General features: G+C 37.8%; 1 protein-coding gene and 1 pseudogene across 2 annotated transcripts; both read right to left on the bottom strand.

The window, feature by feature from the left end:
* Window positions 1-9,026: 9,026 nt before the first annotated feature.
* LOC137742892 (CASP-like protein 2D1) lies at window positions 9,027-10,469 on the bottom strand (annotated as a pseudogene).
* Window positions 10,470-11,799: 1,330 nt separating this feature from the next.
* LOC137742340 (probable beta-1,3-galactosyltransferase 2) lies at window positions 11,800-16,942 on the bottom strand. Of its 2 annotated transcripts, none has more exons than XM_068482185.1 (11): window positions 16,466-16,942; window positions 15,614-15,707; window positions 15,469-15,530; window positions 15,181-15,392; window positions 15,027-15,090; window positions 14,568-14,640; window positions 14,303-14,423; window positions 13,992-14,079; window positions 13,785-13,910; window positions 13,578-13,687; window positions 11,800-12,746 (listed from the first exon to the last, which is right to left on the bottom strand). In XM_068482185.1, the coding sequence occupies exons 1-11, from the start codon at window positions 16,603-16,605 to the stop codon at window positions 12,598-12,600; spliced, it is 1,239 nt and encodes a 412-aa protein (XP_068338286.1). In that variant the 5' UTR covers window positions 16,606-16,942; the 3' UTR covers window positions 11,800-12,597. The 2 variants fall into 2 exon arrangements, with proteins under 2 accessions (XP_068338286.1, XP_068338285.1); XM_068482184.1 differs by having other exon boundaries at window positions 15,469-15,533; window positions 16,466-16,941.
* Window positions 16,943-22,653: the final 5,711 nt, after the last annotated feature.

Raw genomic sequence — 22,653 nt, 5'->3', positions numbered from 1 at the left:
CTGATAGTAACCAGACCTCAAGTCTATTTTAGAGAACACACAAGCACCTCTCAGCTGATCGAACAAATCATCGATACGAGGCAATGGATAACGGTTTTTAATCGTCACCCGATTGAGTTGCCTGTAGTCGATGCACAGCCTCAAAGTTCCATCCTTCTTCCTCACAAACAACACTGGAGCGCCCCAAGGCGAAGTACTAGGCTGGATAAATCCCTTATCTACTAACTCCTGCAGCTGAACTTTCAATTCCCTTAACTCCGCGGGAGCCATACGATAAGGAGTTAAAGAAATAGGATTAGTACCTGGAAGCAACTCAATGGTGAACTCTACGTCTCGATCTGGGGGTAAACCAGGTAAATCCTCGGGGAATACATCAGGGAAGTGTCTGACCACTCTCACATCCTCCACTCTGCTAGTAACAGCCTCCTCCAGCATCACATGAGCCAGATACCCCTGACAACCCTTAGTTAACAACTTTTTCGCTCGAAGCGTCGAAATAACGCCATATCTCACCCCACTCTGTTCACCCACAAAAGTAACCACAGGTAGTCCAGGTCGGTGAAACGTAACTACCTTCCCGTAACAGTCAATGTTGGCATGATAGAAGTGTAACCAATCCGTGCCCAGAATCACGTCAAAGTCCACAATATCTAACGGGATAAGATCGGCTGACAAAACAACTCCCTCTACGATCACTGGACATCCTGGGTACACACAATCTACGACACAACTCTCTCCTCTAGGCATAACAAACTCTAAATCATACCCTAGAGGTGTGGGGCGAGGTTGCGTCACTTGAGCAAACGTATGAGAAATTACGGAATGTGTAGCTCCACAATCAATTAAGACTCTAGCAAAACAACCAAGAATGTTCAACGTACCCATAATCAAGTCTGGGTTGTTCTGAGCGTCCTGCAGAGAAATATTGTGAAGACGCCCATGTCCCTGCTGACGCCCACCGCGGCCTCTGCTCGCCTGAACACCGCGTCCCTGAGCACCACGCCCCTGACTGGGCTGGCCTGACTGTCTCGAAGATCCTGCACTGCTAGTGGCAATCTCCCCCTGCTGATACTGTCCTCCCTGATACCACTGTGAACCACCCGCTGGGGCTGGAGGATACGGCATATAGCCGCCCGAATACTAGGGATAGCCACCCTGGGAATAAGGATCCTGAGGGTACTGATACTGCCCCGGAGCATAAGGGACAGCATCACCCTGATAGTGGTAAGCACCACCTCGACCCGTCTGGCCGTAACTACTAGGACCCTGGATCTGCTGGAGTGGTGCAGGCGGTGGCATAAAGGTCTGATGTGGTTTCTGCTGCTGCTGACCCTGGGGACAATTCGCCGCTCTATGTCCCACCTGTCCACATGTGAAGCACCCGTTGCTACCACGTCTACACTCGCCGAAATGCCGGTTGTTACACCTACGACAAACTGGGGCTCTGCCTCGCCCACCATCGCCCTGCCTCTGGCCTCTAGCGCCACCAGCAAATCTACCTCCACGACCCTGTCCAGTGGCACTGAAGCCACCACTCGAAGAACTAGAACTAGCTCCACCTCTCTTGAAGTTCTGAGTCTGACGGGGCCCGAGCGATGCCTGACCTTTGCCTTTGTCATCTTTCTTCTGGTTGCCGTCCTTCTCTTCATCAGTATCGCTCGACATATTCTCGGAATCCTCGATCCTCAACAGTATCTCATAAAAGTCCCGGTAAGTCTCGCTGTGGACTGTAGACGCCATAGAACGCCACTTCTTCCTGGTGCCCAGACGGAAAAGACGGAGCATCTCCGCCGGATTACCAACGACATCAGGGTGATAACGGGACAAGTCCGTAAACTTACGGTAGTACTCATTCGCTGACATCTTCCGCTGTTTCAGTTCGGAAAACTCATGTTTCTTACGGTCAATGTACTCAGGGGGAACATACCTTCTCCTAAACAACCTCGTAAAAACATTCCAATCAACCCTCTGATCCGGAGTCAACCTACGAAGCTCCTGCTCCCACCAAGCGGCCGACTCCGTATCCAGAAACCAAGCGGTCGTCTCGACCCACCTCTCCATAGGCAAGTTCCCCTGATTATGCAGCACCCGGAAGGTCTTCTCTATGTGTTCTAGCCAGCGCTCTGCGCTCTCGGGTCCCTCACTGCCCTTAAACTTATCCAGCTTCAAATTGTACATAGTCTCCAGAGGAGTCCTCTGGGGAGGGCGCATCACTGCCTGAAGGGCTGTAGCAAAAGCTTCCCCCAACTGAGTAATATCGGGGAAACTAGGCTCAGAAGAGCGACGGGGTTCCCGACGAGGCGGCATAGTTCTGACAGAAGACACCAAAATCATTAGAATACTCACAAGGACACAGGACTGCCAAACCTAGGCTCTGATACCAAACTGACACACCCCGACCGAGATCGGAGCGTGTTGGCCGTCACTCAAAGGTGACGTAGCCATGTGCACGTGCGGAAGCTAGTAAGTAGTAATATAAAGGTACGAATAATTAAAAACTAGCATACAAGTACTAGAATAAGTGTTAGTTAGTGCGATACAAATTCAGAGCATGTCTATAGCAGTCCAAATAAAACGACAACAGTAGTACGCCCGAAGGCGACCCTACAATGTGGAGTGTCTGTCAGAACGCCGGAAAGCTCTCAAGGGAAACCACCGCAACGGCTAAGCAACTAGAACCTGGAGGGGCGCAAAACAAAAGCGTGAGTGGGCAAAAACAAAGCTCTTTGAAAACCATTTCATAAAATACATTCTAACCCCTCACCGTAAAACCTGTATACTTCCCAGGAAATAAACATATGTACGTATGTATAGATATGCCCAACATGCTCAAGGGTATGCCAATCATGCTCAAGATATGCCATGTCAAAACCTCGTAATGAAATGTATGTGCTCAGGTATGAATCATATCAATAACATAACATCTGGCAGCCGGAGTCACCTAACGTGACCTGTACGGCTGCATATAGAGCTCAATCTCAAACTCAACAACTGAACCTGCCCACGAGTCGGAACCACTCTAGGTGGTCTGTACGACAGGCCTGGGTGTAATACATATATACGCTCTAGTGCTACGATCACGTGAAGGCTGTGCGAATAATCGCGGGTCACCTACGAGTCGGAACCACCTAATGTGGTCTGTACGACAGGCCTATGCACCTAACTTGGATCCAAGCTGAGCGTGTGGTGCGGGAGGTGAACATCACGTGAAGGACTGTGCCCTACTCTGGGCGGGAGCACTAACACCGGGGGTGCAGGTTATGAGCTCTCTAAGTCTCTTAAACTACTGCTGAAAGTAAATATGCTTACCACTTACCTGGCACTTACATGTGCGTCCACAGCACCCAATATGCATATATATGTATGCCACTACTAATGCGTGCAATGATGCATAAACGATAACAATAACATGCATGGCATAAGGCAAATAACCCTTTTTAATTCAATTTCTGGGAATATAATTGTATATAGGTATATACGGAAAACAAAAGCCCACTCACTGGTATGTAGAAGGGTCGTAGCCCCCCTGTCTCGCGTGTGCACGCTCGTCCTCTGGGTACGTGTCACCTAGATGCGAAACAACTATAAAAACGTTAACTTTAAAGCACAAAACTCGTTTCTCGTAATAACTTCTCATACATTGCTCAAAATGGACAAATGAATATACCCACGTGCTCTACACAACCTCAGGATCACAACCATATTTTTAGAAAAAATTTTGGACCCCGCACGCGCCCCCACGCGCCAGCACAGGCACGGACCTACGCGCCCCCCACGCGCGGCCACGTGCCAGGCACACTGACGGTGTCAACAGACGCCGTCAGGAATATTCCGTTAAACTAACGGAATATTCCGTCAAATCTAACCGGATGCCGTCACTGCCGTTAGGAATATTCCGTTAAACCTAACGGAATATTCCCCTTTCTTCTCCGGCCTACCCTCGCCGGACTCCGGTCGCCGGAAACTGGGGAAAACTTTAAACTCACTATTCTCCTTCGTTTCTTAACCAATTTCTATGATTCTTGGACCAAAAGAACGCCCTAAACTAGTAGAATCACGCTATACAACTTTTAAAAGCTAAAAGCCGCGCGATCATACCTGTCTCAAAACTCAAAAACCGGCCAACTTCGAACCAGGCCTTCCCGACGTCCAAATTCGTCCAACGAGCTACTCCGACACTCCTTGGGACTTCACCAACACATCTACAAGCTTCAAAAGTTCAAAAACTCAATGTATAAATTTTGCATGAACAGTACTCAAAACGGACATCGTCGAATCGACGTGAAAACGATGTGTTTCTCACCTGAAAATGCTACGGTTGTGTTCCCCTCGACCTCACGAGCTCAAATATGTCCTTGGTTTCCTCGATCTACCACCGTTTGAGGGGTATGTGAGTTGGTCCGTACGTTTTTAGGAAGAAGAAGAATAGAGGGCTCGGGAGAGAGAGAAGACAGAAGGAGAGAGAGAGAAGGATAGTGTCTGTGTGTGTGTGGGGGAGTGTGTGAGGTTCCAAACACATGCCACGACACACCAGACAACCAAAACGTGACGAAAGTACACTAGGGGTAAAATTGTAATTTCATACGTACGTTTCGGCATTTCCGGGACGGGATGTCACATGTTTACCCTCAAAAAATACGTGACAAAAATGGATGAAATGTTGGTTGGAAAACTAGAAAAACCAATGGTAGGAGAAATTTTGGCAAAAAATAAAAGTTCAAAGGGAATTGACTAAAATAAAAAATTAGGCGGAAAAATGGCAATAGCTTACAAATTCATGGGGCAAGTTGAAGATACCTCTTCAACTAATGTATCCGCATGCAACATTTTTTGTGTTTATAACACCCAAGAACTTAGGAATTGGCTACAATACTTATATGTATTAAATACAATCATCATCTAATGGTTATATATAATTTGTGTATTTAATACAATTACTATTATGGTCTAGTAGTATTCCGCTTCACATGTAAGGGAGAAGTTTTTTGTTCAATTCTCGTCAAAGGCGAATTAGAACCACATTATTACTACCGTATTACCATTTGACTGTCGAAAGGGTGACTTTATTAATTTTATGCAAGTATTATATTCAAATCTAAGAAGTTTTATCCCTATAATCTTTCGGTGGAACGATATTTTATTTTAAGAGGTGATAAATTTGGGTTTATCAGAAATAAAAGAAATCATTAAAAGCAATAAAAGCAAGTGATACTTGACGATGTTTTTGGATTTATTAGTGTGATTAGAGAAATTGTAATTTCTAAAACTGGACTCTGGATGTGGCTCGTGGAGTGCAGAGTGATTCTTGATAAGAAGCATCTATAAGAGACTAGTCAAAAGGATAGCTAACTAAATTTACTTGTGAACAATACATAGTTAGATATAGTTAAGAGAAATGGTTTAAGGGAAACAAAAGATATATTTACAGAAAAAACACCTTCTCTCCTCGTGAGAGCTTTCTCTCTGAGTGAGAGTTTTTCTTACTGTGTGTGAGTGTTTCCTTTCCTAGTCTCCAGTTTAGCCTCCAGCCTTAGCTTCGGCCACGACCGGTGGCATTCCCTATCGTTTTTCTTCTTCTGTTTTCTCCCTTCTATTTATCAGCCCTTGCGTATCAATTGGAACCACTTCTTGCCCCAATCGGAAAACTTCGTTTCGCTGTCTCCATGTTGTCCTCTCCACTGTATTTTCCCCTCCATGCATCCACTCTTTTCACCTTCTTTCCCTCCCACCTGTGATCACTCTTTATCGATTTCACTTTGGATCTGATATGCTCCCACTTTGTTCCGCCCCCAACAGCTTTATCGGAAAGTGCGTAAAGCCTCAGCTCAGGTGTTCGCACCACCACCTTCCACCTGTATATCAATCTCGGCACTATTGTCAGTGGTTCCACTGACTTCCTCCCCGATTTTATACCATTGGTGGTGGCGGATTGGTTCTATGTGGAGTTCGATGGAGGACGTCGACTTCTGCTTCTCTTTTTGTTGTTGGTGCTTGGTTGGTCTTCACCTCTGGTGTTTGTTAGGTTGCTGGTTCATGGTCACTAGAACTTGCTTTGACTCAGTATATAATGAGCTAGCAGAACTTACCCAAAGTTAAACATTAAATAATATTAAAATTCACTCATTGGTTGCACTCTCTCATTTTTTACATACCCTCTCGTGTTGAAACAATAACAAATATTGAGAATTGGTTAAAATAATGGGAAGTGTTATTTGCACTCCAAAAATCTCATTCTACACTCCTCACAAGTGTATTTTTCTTTTCTAATATAGAAAGTTTGAAGTGTAGAATGACATTTTGGAGTGCTAATAACAATTCCCAAAATAATTAGTGTTATTGAAGATGCTAAGTTAAACTGACAGTGAAAATAAATTTTGAAGTTAAATCACTAGTAAAATCGAAAAGATAATCATTTTTTTAGAAAATCTTAATGGTACAAAAAAAAATATTTATTGATAATAAAAAAAAGTTGCACCTAACTAAGGGGACATAAACGTAACTCCTCATAATACAAGGAAAAAAAAGAAGAAAAACAAGGAATTGAGACAAACATGTATGTCAAGATGCACATTAATTTGAGAAGCAGAAGCCACGAAAGCCAACATGGTCTGAAAACAAAGTAGCACGAACTAGCAACGGAGAGAAATCATACCATACCAAAGATGGAGAAGACAAGTTCATGTTAGCACAATTGTCCACAACAACATTTCCTCACGATATGTGTGAGAGGCGTATAAAGTTATCTTCCAAGTGCAGTCCAAACAAATAGAAACACCCCAAAAACCAAAGATTGTGCAACTGTAGGGAAATGGACTTACGTACATAGACATTTCAAACAACAACCAAAAAATCTGAAAAAGACAAAGAGGTACCAAATTGACATGCTAATTACCTCCAAAGTTGCCTAGATATCTGATCCCCGAAGAAAAGATGAATAGTAGATTCTTTTGAATTATGACATAAACAACAAATGGATGCCAAAGAATACCATATCGTATGCACTGCAGTAGGAAGTTTATTAAGAAAAAGCCACCAAGCCAAAATAGACAGTCGAGACGGAATAAAATGTCGCCAAATAACCTTAGCCCAAGCAATATCACTATGTTTTTTTTTTTTCCAAATAAGATGATAACAAGAAGAAATGGAAAATTTCCCAAAAGACGAAGGCTCCCAAATTAATGTGACATCATCTACATTTAAAGACAAAGGTAAACAAAGAATCTGTTACACCACAGAAGGGAATAAATCTATAAAATAATCTGGCAAAAATCACATATGAGTTTCAATAGCATTTGAAACCCAAGCTAGAACTGTTGGTGAAATGAGAAGATAATGAAGGGCCAATAATCGGGTCATCCAACCATTTGTTGAACCAAAAGGAAACTGACCTCCCACTGCCAATAATCCAACGACTATTGTTATTCAGAATAAGCAAAACACGCTTCAAACCATGCCACACAGAAGGCAGATATCTTTTTTTTGTAAGGCAGAAGAAGAAAACGTTGATGAGCAAAAGAATCCCACAAAGAAGAAGATTGTAAAGCATCCCAGCTAAAACTAAGCAAAGCTGTCAAGTTCAAAGCAGTCAATTCATGAAGACCAAGTCCACCTTCATGCTTAAGTACACACACCATACTCCAATCAACAGTTACTAATGTTTGGGAAGCCAAGTCTCCTAACGAAATAAAATTTCGTGCACAAGTAGAAAAATATTTTAAAAAGCAAGCTGACTATTGATAAACCGAAAAGCTATGGAGAAACAAACTATGGAGAGAGATGCTTTAATCATTTTCTCATTTAACATGAAATGCATATTTTGGGTCTTGCAGACTGGCTTGTGATAAAACCAAACCAAAGACGGTTGCTAGTTTAGGTACTAGTTTCCTTTCCATCAAGTTCTTGGACATAAGTGTGCTTAATTGCTTTTGTTTTGGGTGTGGTAGGTGAGATGAGCATTGAGCACCAGTGCGCTTATATGCTTAACATTTTAATTAAAACAGAAGATTATTTATGTTATTAGAAACATAGGCTTAAACTTTGATTTTAATCTGTCAATATGAGATCCGACCTACTTAAAAGTTTAAACAAGAAGAGTACAACATTATAATTTAAAAAAAATATTAATCTAATAAAGAAAAAATAAGCATACGACCAAAAACTAACAAACTTCAATTCCTAGTTTGTTAAAGTTGTTTAAGTGAATAATTTCTAAGTTTAAGAGACTGAGGCCAAGTTAATAAAAAAAAACTATGAAATGTTAGATGAAAATGATAGAAATGCCCTTTATGAGTATTATAAAGGTATGCGAGAGGGATTTGCAAATTTTTACTTAGGAAGGGTCATTTATACATCCATCTCACATGCATTTGTAATGCTTGCGAAGGGCATTTCTAATGCCCTCTATCTAGTTTTTTAGGGTCTATTCCTTACCAACTTAGCCTTAATCCTATGGGGCATAGAATTCCCTCACCAAACATACCCTAACAGAAGTATTTGGCTTCTTGCATGTAAAGAGTCATTCCTCCTTACATAACGATGAGACATCATTTCATCGTAAAAACATCATAATCAAGTCATTTATTCTCCTTATTGTCATTTATTCTCTTTATCATCATTTAAAAGTCGTCTCTACAAAAATTGACATAACTTGAAGTCCAATTAGTCATTTACATATATATCAAAGAAATCAACAATTATGGTAACAAAGAATATCCCATGATTAATCATCAAATTATCTGATTTATAAGAATGACCAAATGGTCACCAAATCGAATTAGACTTTCCCGACAAATAGCTTAGGTTGAAGATACAACAATTAGCATTTCACCAAATATAATCTCCAAGTGTATTTTTCACAATCCAATTATCATATATATATGTGTGTGTGTGTGTGTGTGTGTGTGTGTGTGTGTGTGTGTGTGTGTGTGTGTGTTTAATTTCAAGCCGAATCATATGTCTACAACAAGAGACCACTAGAAACCAACTAACAGAAACCACTTAAGGAAAACTCATCTAATGATTCGAATCTAAGTCCTCTCTTCTTCCACCTCCTTATCAGAACCAGAAGGTGGCTCAAAATGCTAAAAACCCTATAAGCTGAGATCACAGCCAAGCCAAGAAAGCAACAAAGAGCCAGGGCATGGAGAACCAATGCCACCTTCATTCTGCTGCAGAACTTCCCATAAGAAGTGCAGGCTTCACTCCATGAGACTGTCTTGTCCCCTTTGTAAGCTAAAAACAATATCTCCATCACTGCCGCCCAAGATGTGACCATTAAACAAGCTACAATCTGCACCCAATATTTGAAACAAGAAAGAAAATAAATTACAGAACATGAGCGAGGACACATTTCTGTATGCGTCAAATTTGAGACGTGTAAGCTGTTATTAACATTTCAAAATAAAAATTGTCTAATTATACATCTATTAAAGTTGGGACCACTTACTTAGTGGGTTAGAACATTATACTAATGCCTTTAGTGCGTTCAACACAACACAGATCAAGAGAACAAAAAAGAAAATGAGTAATTTGCATATTTATAAAAAAAAAATGTTGAGAAGCTTTGAAAACAAAACAAAAGTACTGAGTAAAATAAGAACGTTTATGTGGGGGTATATCTATTTTCCTTTTCCCCAAACTTTCAAGGGAAATAAACAGTACTAAAACTTTTAGACATATATACAACAGCTAAACTGTGATTACTGTTTGTTGCGCCAATTCAGTTGTATTTTTTATTAGACGTTTGTAACTGGTTTTATCTGTGCATCAAACACCTATTTTTTGTCTACAAGCCAAAAGAAAAAGAAAAGAAATTGAAAGGAGCCAAAAGAGAAAAGAAAATGAACCTGGTCAGAGACGAAGAAAAGCCAAGCTTTAGTCACAAAGCACGTGATCCATGAGGACAAAGCTACAAGAAAAGCATACACACCAGAAATGTTGCTGATGCAAACCATGTACCTGCAGAAACAAAGACACTTCAAAACATTAATCAATAACTCAAAACAGAAACATTAGCGCAACGATCTTCCAGCTCAGTAGATTAAAAGCATCCACTATTGGACTAGAGGACCGCAGTTTGAGTCCTCCAAATGCCAGTATCACTTGTATCGAAAACGGAAACAGTAATTATCCAAGAAAATGAAAATGAATGGAGTTGTTACTTGAGGCCCGTGAAATTGGAGAACTTTAGGTTGCCATAGCTGGGGTGGTGGTTGGTCATAGTGAGCCAAATGTAAGTCTATTGAGAGCTGCGCACTTGTTTAGCACGTGCATGGGGATTGAGATCTGCTACTATGACTTCACAAGGTTAGTGGTTAATTGGATATGTTGAGTTCTTTTGTTTCCACTATATTTAAACTTACACCAATGGTTGCAACGCTCAGAGGAATCACAGAAATCCTGAGGGAGGAGTATATGAGCTTCAGGACACTGAAGTAATTAGGAGCATTGTCACCTGAGTTTCGTCTCATCTTTGCAGGTATTGCATGAGCAGCAACATGAACCCCAATGGGTCTTATTATATATATTATATATTAGAGAGAGAGAGAGAGAGAGAGAGACATGAAAATGTTGGTAAGACTAAGGCTAAAATGGTAACGTGGTAAATAAATACAAAACCTTTGAGGGAAGAAGTAGATATAACTAATACACCACTACTTTTTTTTCCCTTTGTTTTGGAAAAATCATCAATATGGATTTTTATTGTTATAAAAAAAAATTCCATCGTAAATAAACAAATGCTTAAGAGACAAACTGAAGCTTTAAGTCATTAAATTAAAACTTTATGAGGACTAATCTATGAAATTGTCTGAATGTGAAACAATAATCTTACAAAGTAACGCTGTTAAAAAAATTTTTCCAACATAAAGGATTTTGAAGAGGCAAATAAAAGGCAAAAATTCTGACCAATTTACTCAAAGAGACTATTACTCCATGTTGCGACAAATCCCGCAATTAATATTCACTAATTCTTTTTGTATATAAACTAAATATTTAATCGAATCAAACAAATGCTCCAATTTTTCAATGTGAATGGTGTCTTTGTTAGATAGTGGGGAGAGGAAATATAGTGGGGCTGTGCTTTTTCAGTGCAGCTGCAGCATGACGGATTAAAAGTATGTAGATTTGGCTGTGCTTCCTTTTTCAGAAATGTTAAATTCGTTTATAAGTGGACAGCAAAACAATTTTGATGATAAATAATACTAAGCTACTTGCATGTGAATATTTTATGTCTTCACTTTTTAATTTAACTCAATTAAAAAAATATCACGTGTTCCTTAGTTTTAAAGCTCAAGAAAAATTAATAATGCGTCAATTATTTTTAAAACAATAAGACATGTGATAATATCATTGGGCAAAATTAAAACACAAGTATTCACTAGTGAGTGCTCAAGTATTATCTTTTAATCATCATATTTTCTTATAATGGATTATTAATTACTAAATATATTTCATGGATAGTGCTGTTTACATACCCATTTTTACCTCTCACGCACGCTTGTTAATTTTTTGCCATTAATATTTTTTAATTCATTCAATCCAACGGCTAAAATTTCATAATGGTATGTGAGAAATAAAAATGAGTGTGAATAGCACTATCATACTTCACATGAGAGAGACACAAAACGTTGTTCGGCACTTCAACAACTACAAATCCTCCCTACACAAGCCCTTACCGTGACATGTTTTGATATTTAAAATCTTCTCTACATTTCCTTACTGTGTTTTTTTTTTTTTTTTTTTTTTTTTTTTTTTTTTGTAATGGAAAACATAATTTCCTCTTCTAAGTGACGGTAGTGAAGAACTTACATACAACGTGTTTACAATTACTATGGCACCCCAAGTGACTTATATAAGGTTACACAGCCTTGTTTTTGTGATCAGAATAAATTTACAAAAGACCCTAGGCGCTAGTCAGATGGTAGGTGGGGGGCCTAACGGCACTTAAAACAGTGGGTCAAAATCACCACACTAAAAGTGAATCCATTTCTTACAAGTTTCTCAATAACAACTTATTTGACTTCTCTCATCATTTCTTCTTTTGGTAAATTTCTCCAATCAATTTGGTTGAGACATTTAGTTTACCACCTAAATGCTTTTGTTTAGTCACTTAATTCATTAGCTCAGCTACTCATCAAATTCATTGCAGTCTGGGGAAGAGAACTGTATATGCATATGAACGAGTCAACTGAGTCAACTAGTCAGTGGTCAGAGATGTCACATTGAAGCTTCATCACCAAGGAAAGAGATAAAAACCACTTCTTCTACAACATGAATAAAGGTACAAAAAAATCCAACTGGAACTTATTCTGGAGCTTCATTAACCATGGAAGACTTACAACACAAGTGGCCCCGGAAGCACTCAAAGAATGATTTTAACTACAATCTCTCGCTTCTTTCAAGTTTTGCTATTGGGTTTCTCACTCCTTGTCTAAAATGGAGTAGAGTCCCGGAAATAAGAAAGCAACTTCCCTGGAAGGGTGTCAGCAGCCAACCCATCTTGCTATGCATCCCATTTTCGTTCTCTCTGTGAATTTTTATGATACAAGCTCACGCCATTTACATGTTCCTCCTGAGTTTGGAAGAACGTTTTGTCCATTAGAAAGCTGCATTCCACAAAGCATTCTCACCTTCTCCACAGCGCTTGTGGACCTCCTTGATCCTCTCGGAAGACTTGCAAATCCCGCTGCAGCTCCAGTCAAATGAAGCAACGCAGACGTTGCCTGCCTGAGCCTTCCACTCACAATCTGTGGTAACAATTAACACCATTAAACTTGTAACCATACGCTATGTCATGATAATATTTATCCCTAGTTTGAACTACCATTAACCTTTCTTCTAATATTGTGTTCTTTGCAATTATTGAAAACTTATCCCGTAGAAAACACACTGACCCACACCAATAACATTGAAATAGCACCATAGGAATTAACACAGGTGTTTCTCACGCATGTTATTTAGCACATGATCAGCCCTGACCTTGAAGTCTTAGACACAAGTCAAATGAGAATGTATGCCATTAATGCAAGTGAACTGTCATGGTAAGAAATGCTCGATCAATCGGAGGATCTGAACTAAGACCTCATGATGTCTTATATGAGCTGATGGCCACGATGATTAGGTGTGTATTGCAACTGGTATCAGCCAAACAATGTGTGGCAATTAAGGGGGCTGTAATCAACCCATTCTAAATGCTCTGGAAGGTATAGTTGATCTGACATTTTAATGAACAATAAAATGACTGATAACTCCCTGTGGGGCCTACACGGCTGCACCTGGTAAAACATGTAAGCCAATGGTTTATGTCACGACCACCAAACTATGTCCCCTCCCAGTGTGCTACATAGTTAACAATGTGTAACCTAAAATAAATGATTTCAACTTGTTTGCTTTAAGTGTTAAAATTAAACATGACCATATGAAACAGAAACACAACGTTGGAGCCATGGAACATGTAACAACCTATGTTAATCAGATATTTGGCACCCGAACTTTATATTTTTCCCAAAGCTGTAAGAGCCTAATCAAGACCAAGTGAGTTTAGAAAAATGGGGCAAAACAGATGGATATGAGATTACCAGGTGGTGTTCCACAACATAATCTTCGGTCATCAATCTGCTCCATATCCAATCCAATGAACCACGACCCCAAAGAAACATCCTCATTCGCATATTTGTGTAGCACATGCCTAGATGATTAGCAAAATGTAAGAAATAAGAAAGGCCCTAAGGGGTAGACATAATTTGAGCAGAACGATTTCCACTACATAAAATCTGGAAACATACTGGTTGTTTGATATGTAATTAGCCAAGTCTTTTGAGATAGCATAGAGCTGTCCTGTGGCATGACGGAAATACTTGTTCCCTTCTGCTCCGAATTTCCAGTACTCGGGCTCATGATATCTTACTCCCCTGTCAATAAACAAGTGAGGTAAGGGAAAGCATGCCACAAATGTCTAGCTGGTTTAAATAACTCAAGAGTGTACAACTCACTTTTGAGCAATGACTGGACCAGATTTCATGCATCCAATATACACCCTGGGTTTTGATCGGTGTCTAGCTAAAGTTGCTCCAAGTGTTCCTGAAATTATATGATGAATGAACTCAACATTAAGAAGAAATAGAGAACGATAACAGAAAAAGTTATTACACACTAGCTGGAGATCAGAATGTGCCCATAAAAATGACAACACTAGTGACTCCTTAAACAGGAGTGATTTAGGATGTGTTCCGGAAAAGCCAATTTCCAGTTTGTGAACATTCAAAAGACATATTTTGAACAGAGAAGCCTGATGATTATATACCTATATTTACATGTACATCATCATCAACTTTGACATAGAAATCTGCATCCCACGAAGCAACAGCAGTGGCAAAGAATATCTTCGTCTTTGCTGACAATTCAAGATAGCCTTCAACATGATCCTGCTTTCATCAAATTTATGAAAACAAAATCGATTAGCTTTTTCCTCAGACCAACACATTACGAAGATGTCTCGCACTGTTTATATGTGCTCCTCCGTCAGATTAAAGGATTTAACGAACTAGCTGAAAGGATTAAGGCTTTACCAGCCGCATAATGTCACCATGCCTCTTCTCCTCTGCTTCAATAGCTCTATCAAGGATACCACCTGATGTAGCACTAGCAATGGATAGAAGAAAAAACAGATCAGGCTTCATTCCTTAAAGGTTTTAATGTGTTTTTTTCCTTCTTAAGAAGAGGAAAGCATTTCAACATTGAGATGACTATGTATGATACAATAAAAACGTAGACAATTTAGGGTAAATCATGTGATCAACATTAACTTTGAGATAAAAAAATGTATTCAATTCTACCATGTTGTATAATTTCCAAAATGTTTCTAATAAAGTAGATTGTTTATTCCATAACAAAAATCCCAATAGGAAAGAATCAAATTCCACGATCTTCTAGTGAAAGGCTGACACCTACCTACATGAAGTCTATAGAAGGGAAAACCTAAACAAGTAAATTGTTATTCACCAATAGAATTGAACTCAAACACCCACCTGTGACCTATTACGAAGCGAACTACAATGCCCTTTTCTTCCTCAAGCTGCTTTCTTTTATCCGCTATATAGTAAAGACAAAGTATAAGGGAAATGTCAGAGGCATTCACATATAATTAGAAAACATAAAGAAAGTAGGTTGTCAATAAAAAACCTTGAGGCATCCAAGTAGCACGAACTGAATCTCTGCGCTTTCGACTGCTAAAAGCAGTGTTTATTCCTACGACCATCAAATACTTTCTTTTATTTCTTGTCTCGGGAATTCTTAAATTTTCTGCAATCGGTGAACCACTAAGTATAGATTCCTGTGCAGCCCTTGCAGCAGCTAATTCCACCTCCAAATTTGAAATTTTTTTATCCAGCGTGCTGCAATTTCGACGAGTCATAAGACATAATGTTGAGTCAACTTCAACAAAATGAGTTGAGCTGCAGCATGACTTACGGTATAGCGTGATGAGTCGTTGAAACTTCCCCATAAACATCCTTTGGTTCATGTTCTACATCCTTCTAAACAAAAACAACAGTAAACATGAAAAAACAAATAAAGAAAAGGTAAATAGACGGCTGCTTAGATAAAAGGTACTTACAATTGTTGGATCACAACCAGAAACTAACTTGGGTGTTTCATTGTCAACCCTTGTTGTCCTCGATACGTCTTTAATTTCAGGCACTGACCACATTCTGTTGGCAGAATCCATTTATTTTTAATTAGTATACCACACGTCTGGAATAAAAAAAACTCTACCATAGAACATGCTACTTTCGCTTCTGATAAAGTTCAAGTAAAAACATGTTTTGATGGGAATGTATGTCCATTTTTGCAGAAAAAAAAGTCGCATACAGTAATCAGAATGTGAAGATTAAGGACATAAACGATGCTATCAAAAACCAATATCCTAGTTTGGAAATCACGCAGGAGTCGCCCCATCAGCACATTTTCCGGCATTGAGAAGCAGAGGGAGGGAAAGAAAGGGACCAGGCGGAAGACGGTGACCTAGTACTTAATGAAGACGAAACAACAGACTCATCTCTTGAATTAAACAATTATGACAAAACCTGATTGCTGGAATGATGTCTGAATTGAATCTTCGGATCTATTATATGAAATTCAGATCCATCCTAATCTCATAATTGTAAGGGACAACACAAACTTACCAATTCTGCGGGGGAAAAAAGGGAAAATTCAACCAAAAAACAATGAAGAGTAATACCACTAATTGAAATATAAACTAGTCTGCCATCATCATTAATCACTACTTTAAGATACTAACAGAAAAATTAAGAAATACACCAATGATGCATTAATTACAAAAACCCAGAAGAGATTTAAGGGAAAACAAAAGCTACCCACTTCACCAAATTAAATTAATTAATCTTTTTTTTCTGGGATTTTAAAGAAAAATCGAAGCTTTAAATATGTAGAAATTCAAATAATTTACCTATCAGAGAAGAGCATTCCAGCACAAAAGCAACCAATACAAAACAAAAGTGTCCATTTCCGAGACACTGCACTCTTCGAAGCTGCTGCCTCTCCTCCTCCTCCTCCTCCTCCTCCTCCTCCTCTGCTCCTCCAAGACATTCTTCTCTCTAATGCGACCAGTCAAGCTAAACCAGAGCAACACTCATTTACCAATCCCAAGTCAATGGAGTCAACGCACTCGTTTGACCCAAAATTCAGATCCAGAAACCCACGTTCCTTAAAAAATCCCAAGTGGCTCCTCTGAGTGCTCGACACCACGGAGGTTCTGGTTTTGTCGGTGGGTTTCTGGGTGTTGTGTTTGTATGTATGAAGTTATAGAGAAGGTGGAGGTCAGAACAAGGACCAACAGCTGGGGTTGAAACTTGAGATACTCACCTGGAATTACGTAACCGACCTTAACACACTTTTTATATTCAATTTTCTGTCCCGAGTTGTACGTTCTAGTTTCCATACTTTGGTACAACTTTTCAACTACCCTATTATTTGCGAAGGATTTTATGCTCTGAGGAATTTTTCAATGTACCGTGAACATAAATCGGTATACTAAATATTATAATATAAGTAAATGGATATTTGAAAAAAAAAATAATTTAATCACTTGTATTATGACATTTGAACTACTAAATCGTATTTCGAACACGTTGAAAAATCTCTCTATCTCTAAATACTGTATACCTGCCTCTAAATATTGTATACCTCTCCCATGTGAATCTTTGAGTAATTTTTTGGCCTAAAATAGCTGGGCTATGAGGCTATATTTAGGAAGAGGAAAAAAGTGTAATTTTACATGTATACAATATAAGTTTGTCAATGTTGAAGAAAACTTATATGAAATCGATTAGAGATCGTTGTATTTATTTTTGAGCGAAAGGGAGGAAGGAATTTATCCCTTACAGCTATGTCCACACCCTATGAAAATTTCCCTTCAATTTTGTTAGCATTTTGGTAGGAAATGTGGTAGTAGAGTTGCCAGAGGCACTCTCCTTTGAGTTTTCGTGATTCGTCGAGGAAGACTTACTTGACAAATCATGTGATAGAATTGGAAGAGATAAAAATAAAAGCATATGCATTCCGTGATAGGTAAAAATTTTGTTCATCAATAAACGACAGAAAATAACTTGCAACGAAGTTGCTCGTTGTAAGTCACAATACATACAACCACACTAATAAGTTATTCTCATCATGTTAAATTGCAAAAAAAAATTTAGCGGGTATAAGATACTCCGAACTATTGCTCATTGTCTAAACCATAGAACTGACACCCACAAGGTTTACTTACACTTTCTGACATCCACAAGAACATTGCCTAAACCTTAACAAAGCATATAAAAGAAAAGTAGTGCACAAGTACATAGCAATGGAATAAAATTTGAAAGGGTTAAAAGCGTGTTGGAGATTGTAATTTAACTCATAGAGGGCTTTGGATTTTGCACAGATACGATACAAAACAACTTCACGAGACCACATCCAAGTTTTATCTTTTCTTCTCTTCGGTTTTATAATTTTATTTTATTTTTTGGTGGACCAAATCAAAATTTACATATTAAGTTTAGATATGATTTTATTAGCTGTACTTGTTAATTAACCAAGTTCGTAATTAGAAAATTAATAGAATACTTTGCATTGCAAGTGAAGAAATGAAAATGTTTGTTGAACCAGATTGTCATCTCACATGTTAGCATAAGGTGTAGAATTAATTAATTCATTTTAGAGAATCAAAAGGTGGACTTTTTTCCTCTGATTAAATTGATTTGTCTTTTGGAAGAGAAATTTTCCCAGTGTCATCAACAAACAACGTGACAATGTTGTATGTTAGGCGAACGGTGTATTTTTTGAACAATTTCGAACGCGTGATAAAAGATTATTGAACAATAACATTGTATTTTTTTAATATATGAAAAATGGGTTGAGGAATTGACTAAACCTCACAATGGGCCAGCAATAATGTGGTTCAAATTCACCTTCGAAGAGAATTAAACCTAAAAACTCTCACTTACAAATGAAGAGGAATATCACTAGACCGTCGTACTAAGTAGCTAACAATAACATCATTGAGATAATATCCGGCTTTTTAGCTATAACGGTCTTTAAGATTGGCATAACTCCTCACTTTGGTCATTGAGACTTGAAATCGATAGAAGTGGTTCCTGAGTTTGTCCACCATTAATCATTTTGGTGTTTCCGTAAAAAAATATCCATTAAATAAGGATAAAATGACAAAAATACTCTTGATTTTTTTTTCAAATTATTTTGGCTCATTGTTTATAATTAAATTGAGAATATTTTGTTATTTTATCATATTTAACGGAGATTTTTATAAAAAGACCAAAGTGATTGATAGTAGACAAATTTTTAAACCGCATCTATCAATTTGAAATCTTAATTATTAAAATAAGGAGTTATGTCAACTTCAAAAATCACCTTAACTAAAAAAAACCAAATAATTATATGACGAAAAGTAAAGAACATGATGACACAAATAATTGATTTTACAGATCAACGACAGACCCCAACAAATGAATTGTCAATAGTTTCAAGTGTAAGGGCCCCTTGTGTAGGGTTATAACCTATTTTGTATAGGGTCATAATCATTAATCAGAACCTAGAACCTTTGGTTATGTTCATAAATCACAAGTCCTAATCCTGGATATCTCTAAGACAAAGACAAGTTAGAAGCTGAGGAAAATCGCAAGTCCCCCACTTTTATAGAAAGCTACATTCTATTTCTACATTCCTCTTTTGCTCTTTCCCTTGTTCTCATTTGCTAATTACAATGTTCTATCCTACACAAAGGATTCAATGTTGAAGTCGCTTTGAAAATTGTCTCTATAAAAAATCAACCAAATTGAAAATGATGCAGCCAATTGACTAATGTATGTAGTAGTAATTCTTAAAAAGGAACGTATATATGGAGTTGTAAGGTAGAACTTTCGAGTTTGGTAATCAGAACTTTATTTCAGCCATTATTATTAGAGTCGAAACTCTTTTAGAATTTGTGAGTCAATGAGACAAAATATATGGGGTCTATGTAGTATGTAATGAGGTTACATGCAAACGATGGGTCAACTAGAAAGGCGAAAAAATTGGGAGTTGAGTATGAAAGATTTGAGCGTACTTGGTGTTAGACATTGGTACATCTCATCTTCAAGACTATATCGGTCAGTGTATGTCATACGCTCATTAGCAAGTAAATATGTAATCGCTATCGCTACTACCGTAAAACAAGTCATGTGTACCAGGCAAGAAATTGCTCATTAGTATGTGGTTACATATCTACTTCCTAATTAGTGATTGTGATTAATCCATTTTGTGTTTAGATCGACAAGTCACATGTAACAACCATTCATTTCATATGATCCCTCTTTTTGAGTATATACAAAATTACAAATACAACTCACCCATGTTTTGGTGTACGACAAAAAATTCTTGGAGTGTTGCAGATTATTGGGTACTTCGGGTAATTTCGGGTATTGTAATCGTTAGATTTTGATTTTATATTCTTTAACAAAGATTTAACAGTAAAAATACTCAAAGTACCCAAGAAGGTCTTCGCGACATGAACCCTCAGCCTTAGGCTAGGCGATATGGAGACAAAAGGAGCCCACAAAAACCTCAGTGACAAATTAGAGAGAGTGCCATGTAGATCATTTATTAACCATTTTGTTTTCAGTTTTTAGTTTTCATTTTTTTGAAAACTGAAAACTAAAAAGTAAAAACTCAAGGTCAAATTTTGCAAACTTAAAAATGTAGTTTTTCAGTTTTCATTTTTTTTTTCTAAGATTAAAAATTAAGATTAGTTATCAAACAAGATATTATTTTCAGTTTTCACTTACAAACAAGTTTTCAGTTTTAAAAAAAGTGAAAACAAAATATGAAAACGAAACGGTTACTAAACGGTGTTTTAAGTAAATTGAATATCTAAAGTCTCAAGCAGCGCATACTTGTAAGGGCTCCCCTATCAGTCTTTGAACCCAAGCGCGGTGGTTGCCGCCCTGCCAGCCACTGTGCCAACGTTGTGCCTGGCCATGTGTGAGCTCGTAGGTGCTCCCCCACCGCTACCGAGTACCAAGCCTGATGAGCAACTTCCATTAACCGATAGGCCAAGCCCAGTCCCAGATCCAGGCCCAGGCACCCGACTAACCCACTAAGTCAATGAATCCGTCCAGGCCAATTCGGATCAATTTTTGCTGATGAAATAAAAAGAGGAAGGTGCGTTACACGCGTGTGAGCTGCATGTGGTATTTGGAGAAGAAAATTGAGGAGGAAATAAAGAAATTGCGAAGATTCTGGGAATGATACAAATCATTTTTAAACAGAGACGGAGGAAGTGAGATGGAAACAACGGAAGTGAGGAAAGAGCTGAGAAGTTTGGCACTCGACGAATTAGAATCCTTCCACGAAGTTGGAAAGGCTGAGGCAAGTTCTACCTTCCTTCGTGTCTTAAATCCTTGATGTCGATTTTTACATATATAAAAGTGAGATCGTTTATCCTGTTGATTTATTTATCGAGTGATGAAGGTCTTATAATAAATTTGTAAAACATGTGCTCATAGTGGCAGCCACAATAGGGACAATGAGATAGATTTCCATTAAACTTTTGTTAATATGAAAAAAAATAATATAATTCTAATGATATTAATCATAAAGAAATTCACAACATCAATTATATATGAGATTAATATAAACAACTAGAGAGAAATTAGAATAACTGACAAACTTGGAAATTGAGACTTGCATAAATGCAATGTCCTAAAGATAAAATTTCACCCCTACTCTTGTGTTTGTAGTTTGGTAGGCGTCCATCTCCCAGGATTCAACAATCTATAATCTAAAGTCAAAGCACTTCAATCTTCAGACTCTAGCAAATTTTATATATTCCGTACTCTCAAGACACGACTTGGAATTTGACACACGAAGCATGAGATAAACAAAGTGGGGAAACCCTATTTCTCAAGAGTAAAAATTAACTCTAATTTTCTATATATAATACCAATGGTTTCATGGGTTTATATAGAATCCAATTTCTACTTATTAAAGAGATGTAACTTTTCATCTATAAGTATACATCACTTATTAAGGGAATACACCTAAACAACATAACATTTCTAAGAAATTAATTAACAATATTTTCCATTCAATTATTAAAATTATATATTACAATATTTCATATTATAATATATAATTTCCATCAACTTCTATGAAATGTAATCCGACCATAATGTTTTTTTTATATTTTCTTTTCTTTTTAAACGGAAGTGGTCAAGTTGTTTGACGTATGCAAGCAAGATGCATCTCATAATAAGTTAAAGAAAGAGAAATCACAAATGTCTATATTTTAATTTGATAAGTATGCCAATCAACTTTTTATAGTAGCGAAATTATGATTTCACCTCTTTGTTAGAATTCCTCTGTTTCATATCGGTCAAAAGGTTTGAGAACAAGCTCTTTAAAGAGAATTACTCCACTCTAACTAACATCAAGACCTTTTGTATTAAAACTTCACACCTGACGGATTGAGTATGTGGCTAAGTGGGAACATTATCGATGTTGTTAGAGTAAACCCATGTCTCATCTACCTGAAATTTAAGACACATGTGCATGAACGATTGTGTTTAGAAAAACTCTGTAAGCAAATATTTTAAGCGAGAAAAGGAGGTTGGTTCTTCCATGTTAGAACGTATGTCGACATTGCAAATTAGCAATGGTGTAAAGTGTAGGCAAAGGTAATAGATTAAAGGGAAGATCGCACTAAGCATTAGAGTCATGCATGTGATAGAGCACTTAGCTACCATATATGGCTGCTAAGTTTGTTTTTATGTGATGTCCTAGTAAATATTATAAATATGTTCTTCTCCAAGTGACTTGTAAAGCTTTGTTTATTTGTTTATTTTTAGGGATATTTTAGTTACAGTTCCTAATTTCTAACTGTTATAGACCCAAACCTTATGCATTTTAGATTTTTGATTGAAATTTATCTCCTGCTACATAAATGACATAATAATAAAAGAGATGCAATAATACCAATAAAGACTCAACCCTTTTTTTTGCTTTCATTTACACTACCAATTTAATTATTCAAAATTGCTTATGGGGTTTTGATAAAATAATAATAATAATAATAATAATTGCTTATGGGTGCATTCTAGA

The sequence above is a fragment of the Pyrus communis genome, chromosome 8, assembly GCF_963583255.1.
Source record: "Pyrus communis chromosome 8, drPyrComm1.1, whole genome shotgun sequence".
NCBI lineage: Eukaryota > Viridiplantae > Streptophyta > Magnoliopsida > Rosales > Rosaceae > Pyrus > Pyrus communis.
This window is presented reverse-complemented; position numbering and strand designations above follow the sequence as displayed.

Bases quoted from the DNA above. Each gene is read 5' to 3' on its own strand.
- LOC137742340 (XM_068482184.1), bottom strand. From the start codon at position 16,605: ATGTCTTGGAGGAGCAGAGGAGGAGGAGGAGGAGGAGGAGGAGGAGGA. The intron at 14,641-15,026 runs GTGGGTGTTTGA...ATCCATTGCTAG, and splicing joins CGCTTCGTAATAGGTCACAG to TGCTACATCAGGTGGTATCC. The intron at 12,747-13,577 runs GTAATCTCATAT...TTGTTACCACAG, and splicing joins ATGTTGTGGAACACCACCTG to ATTGTGAGTGGAAGGCTCAG.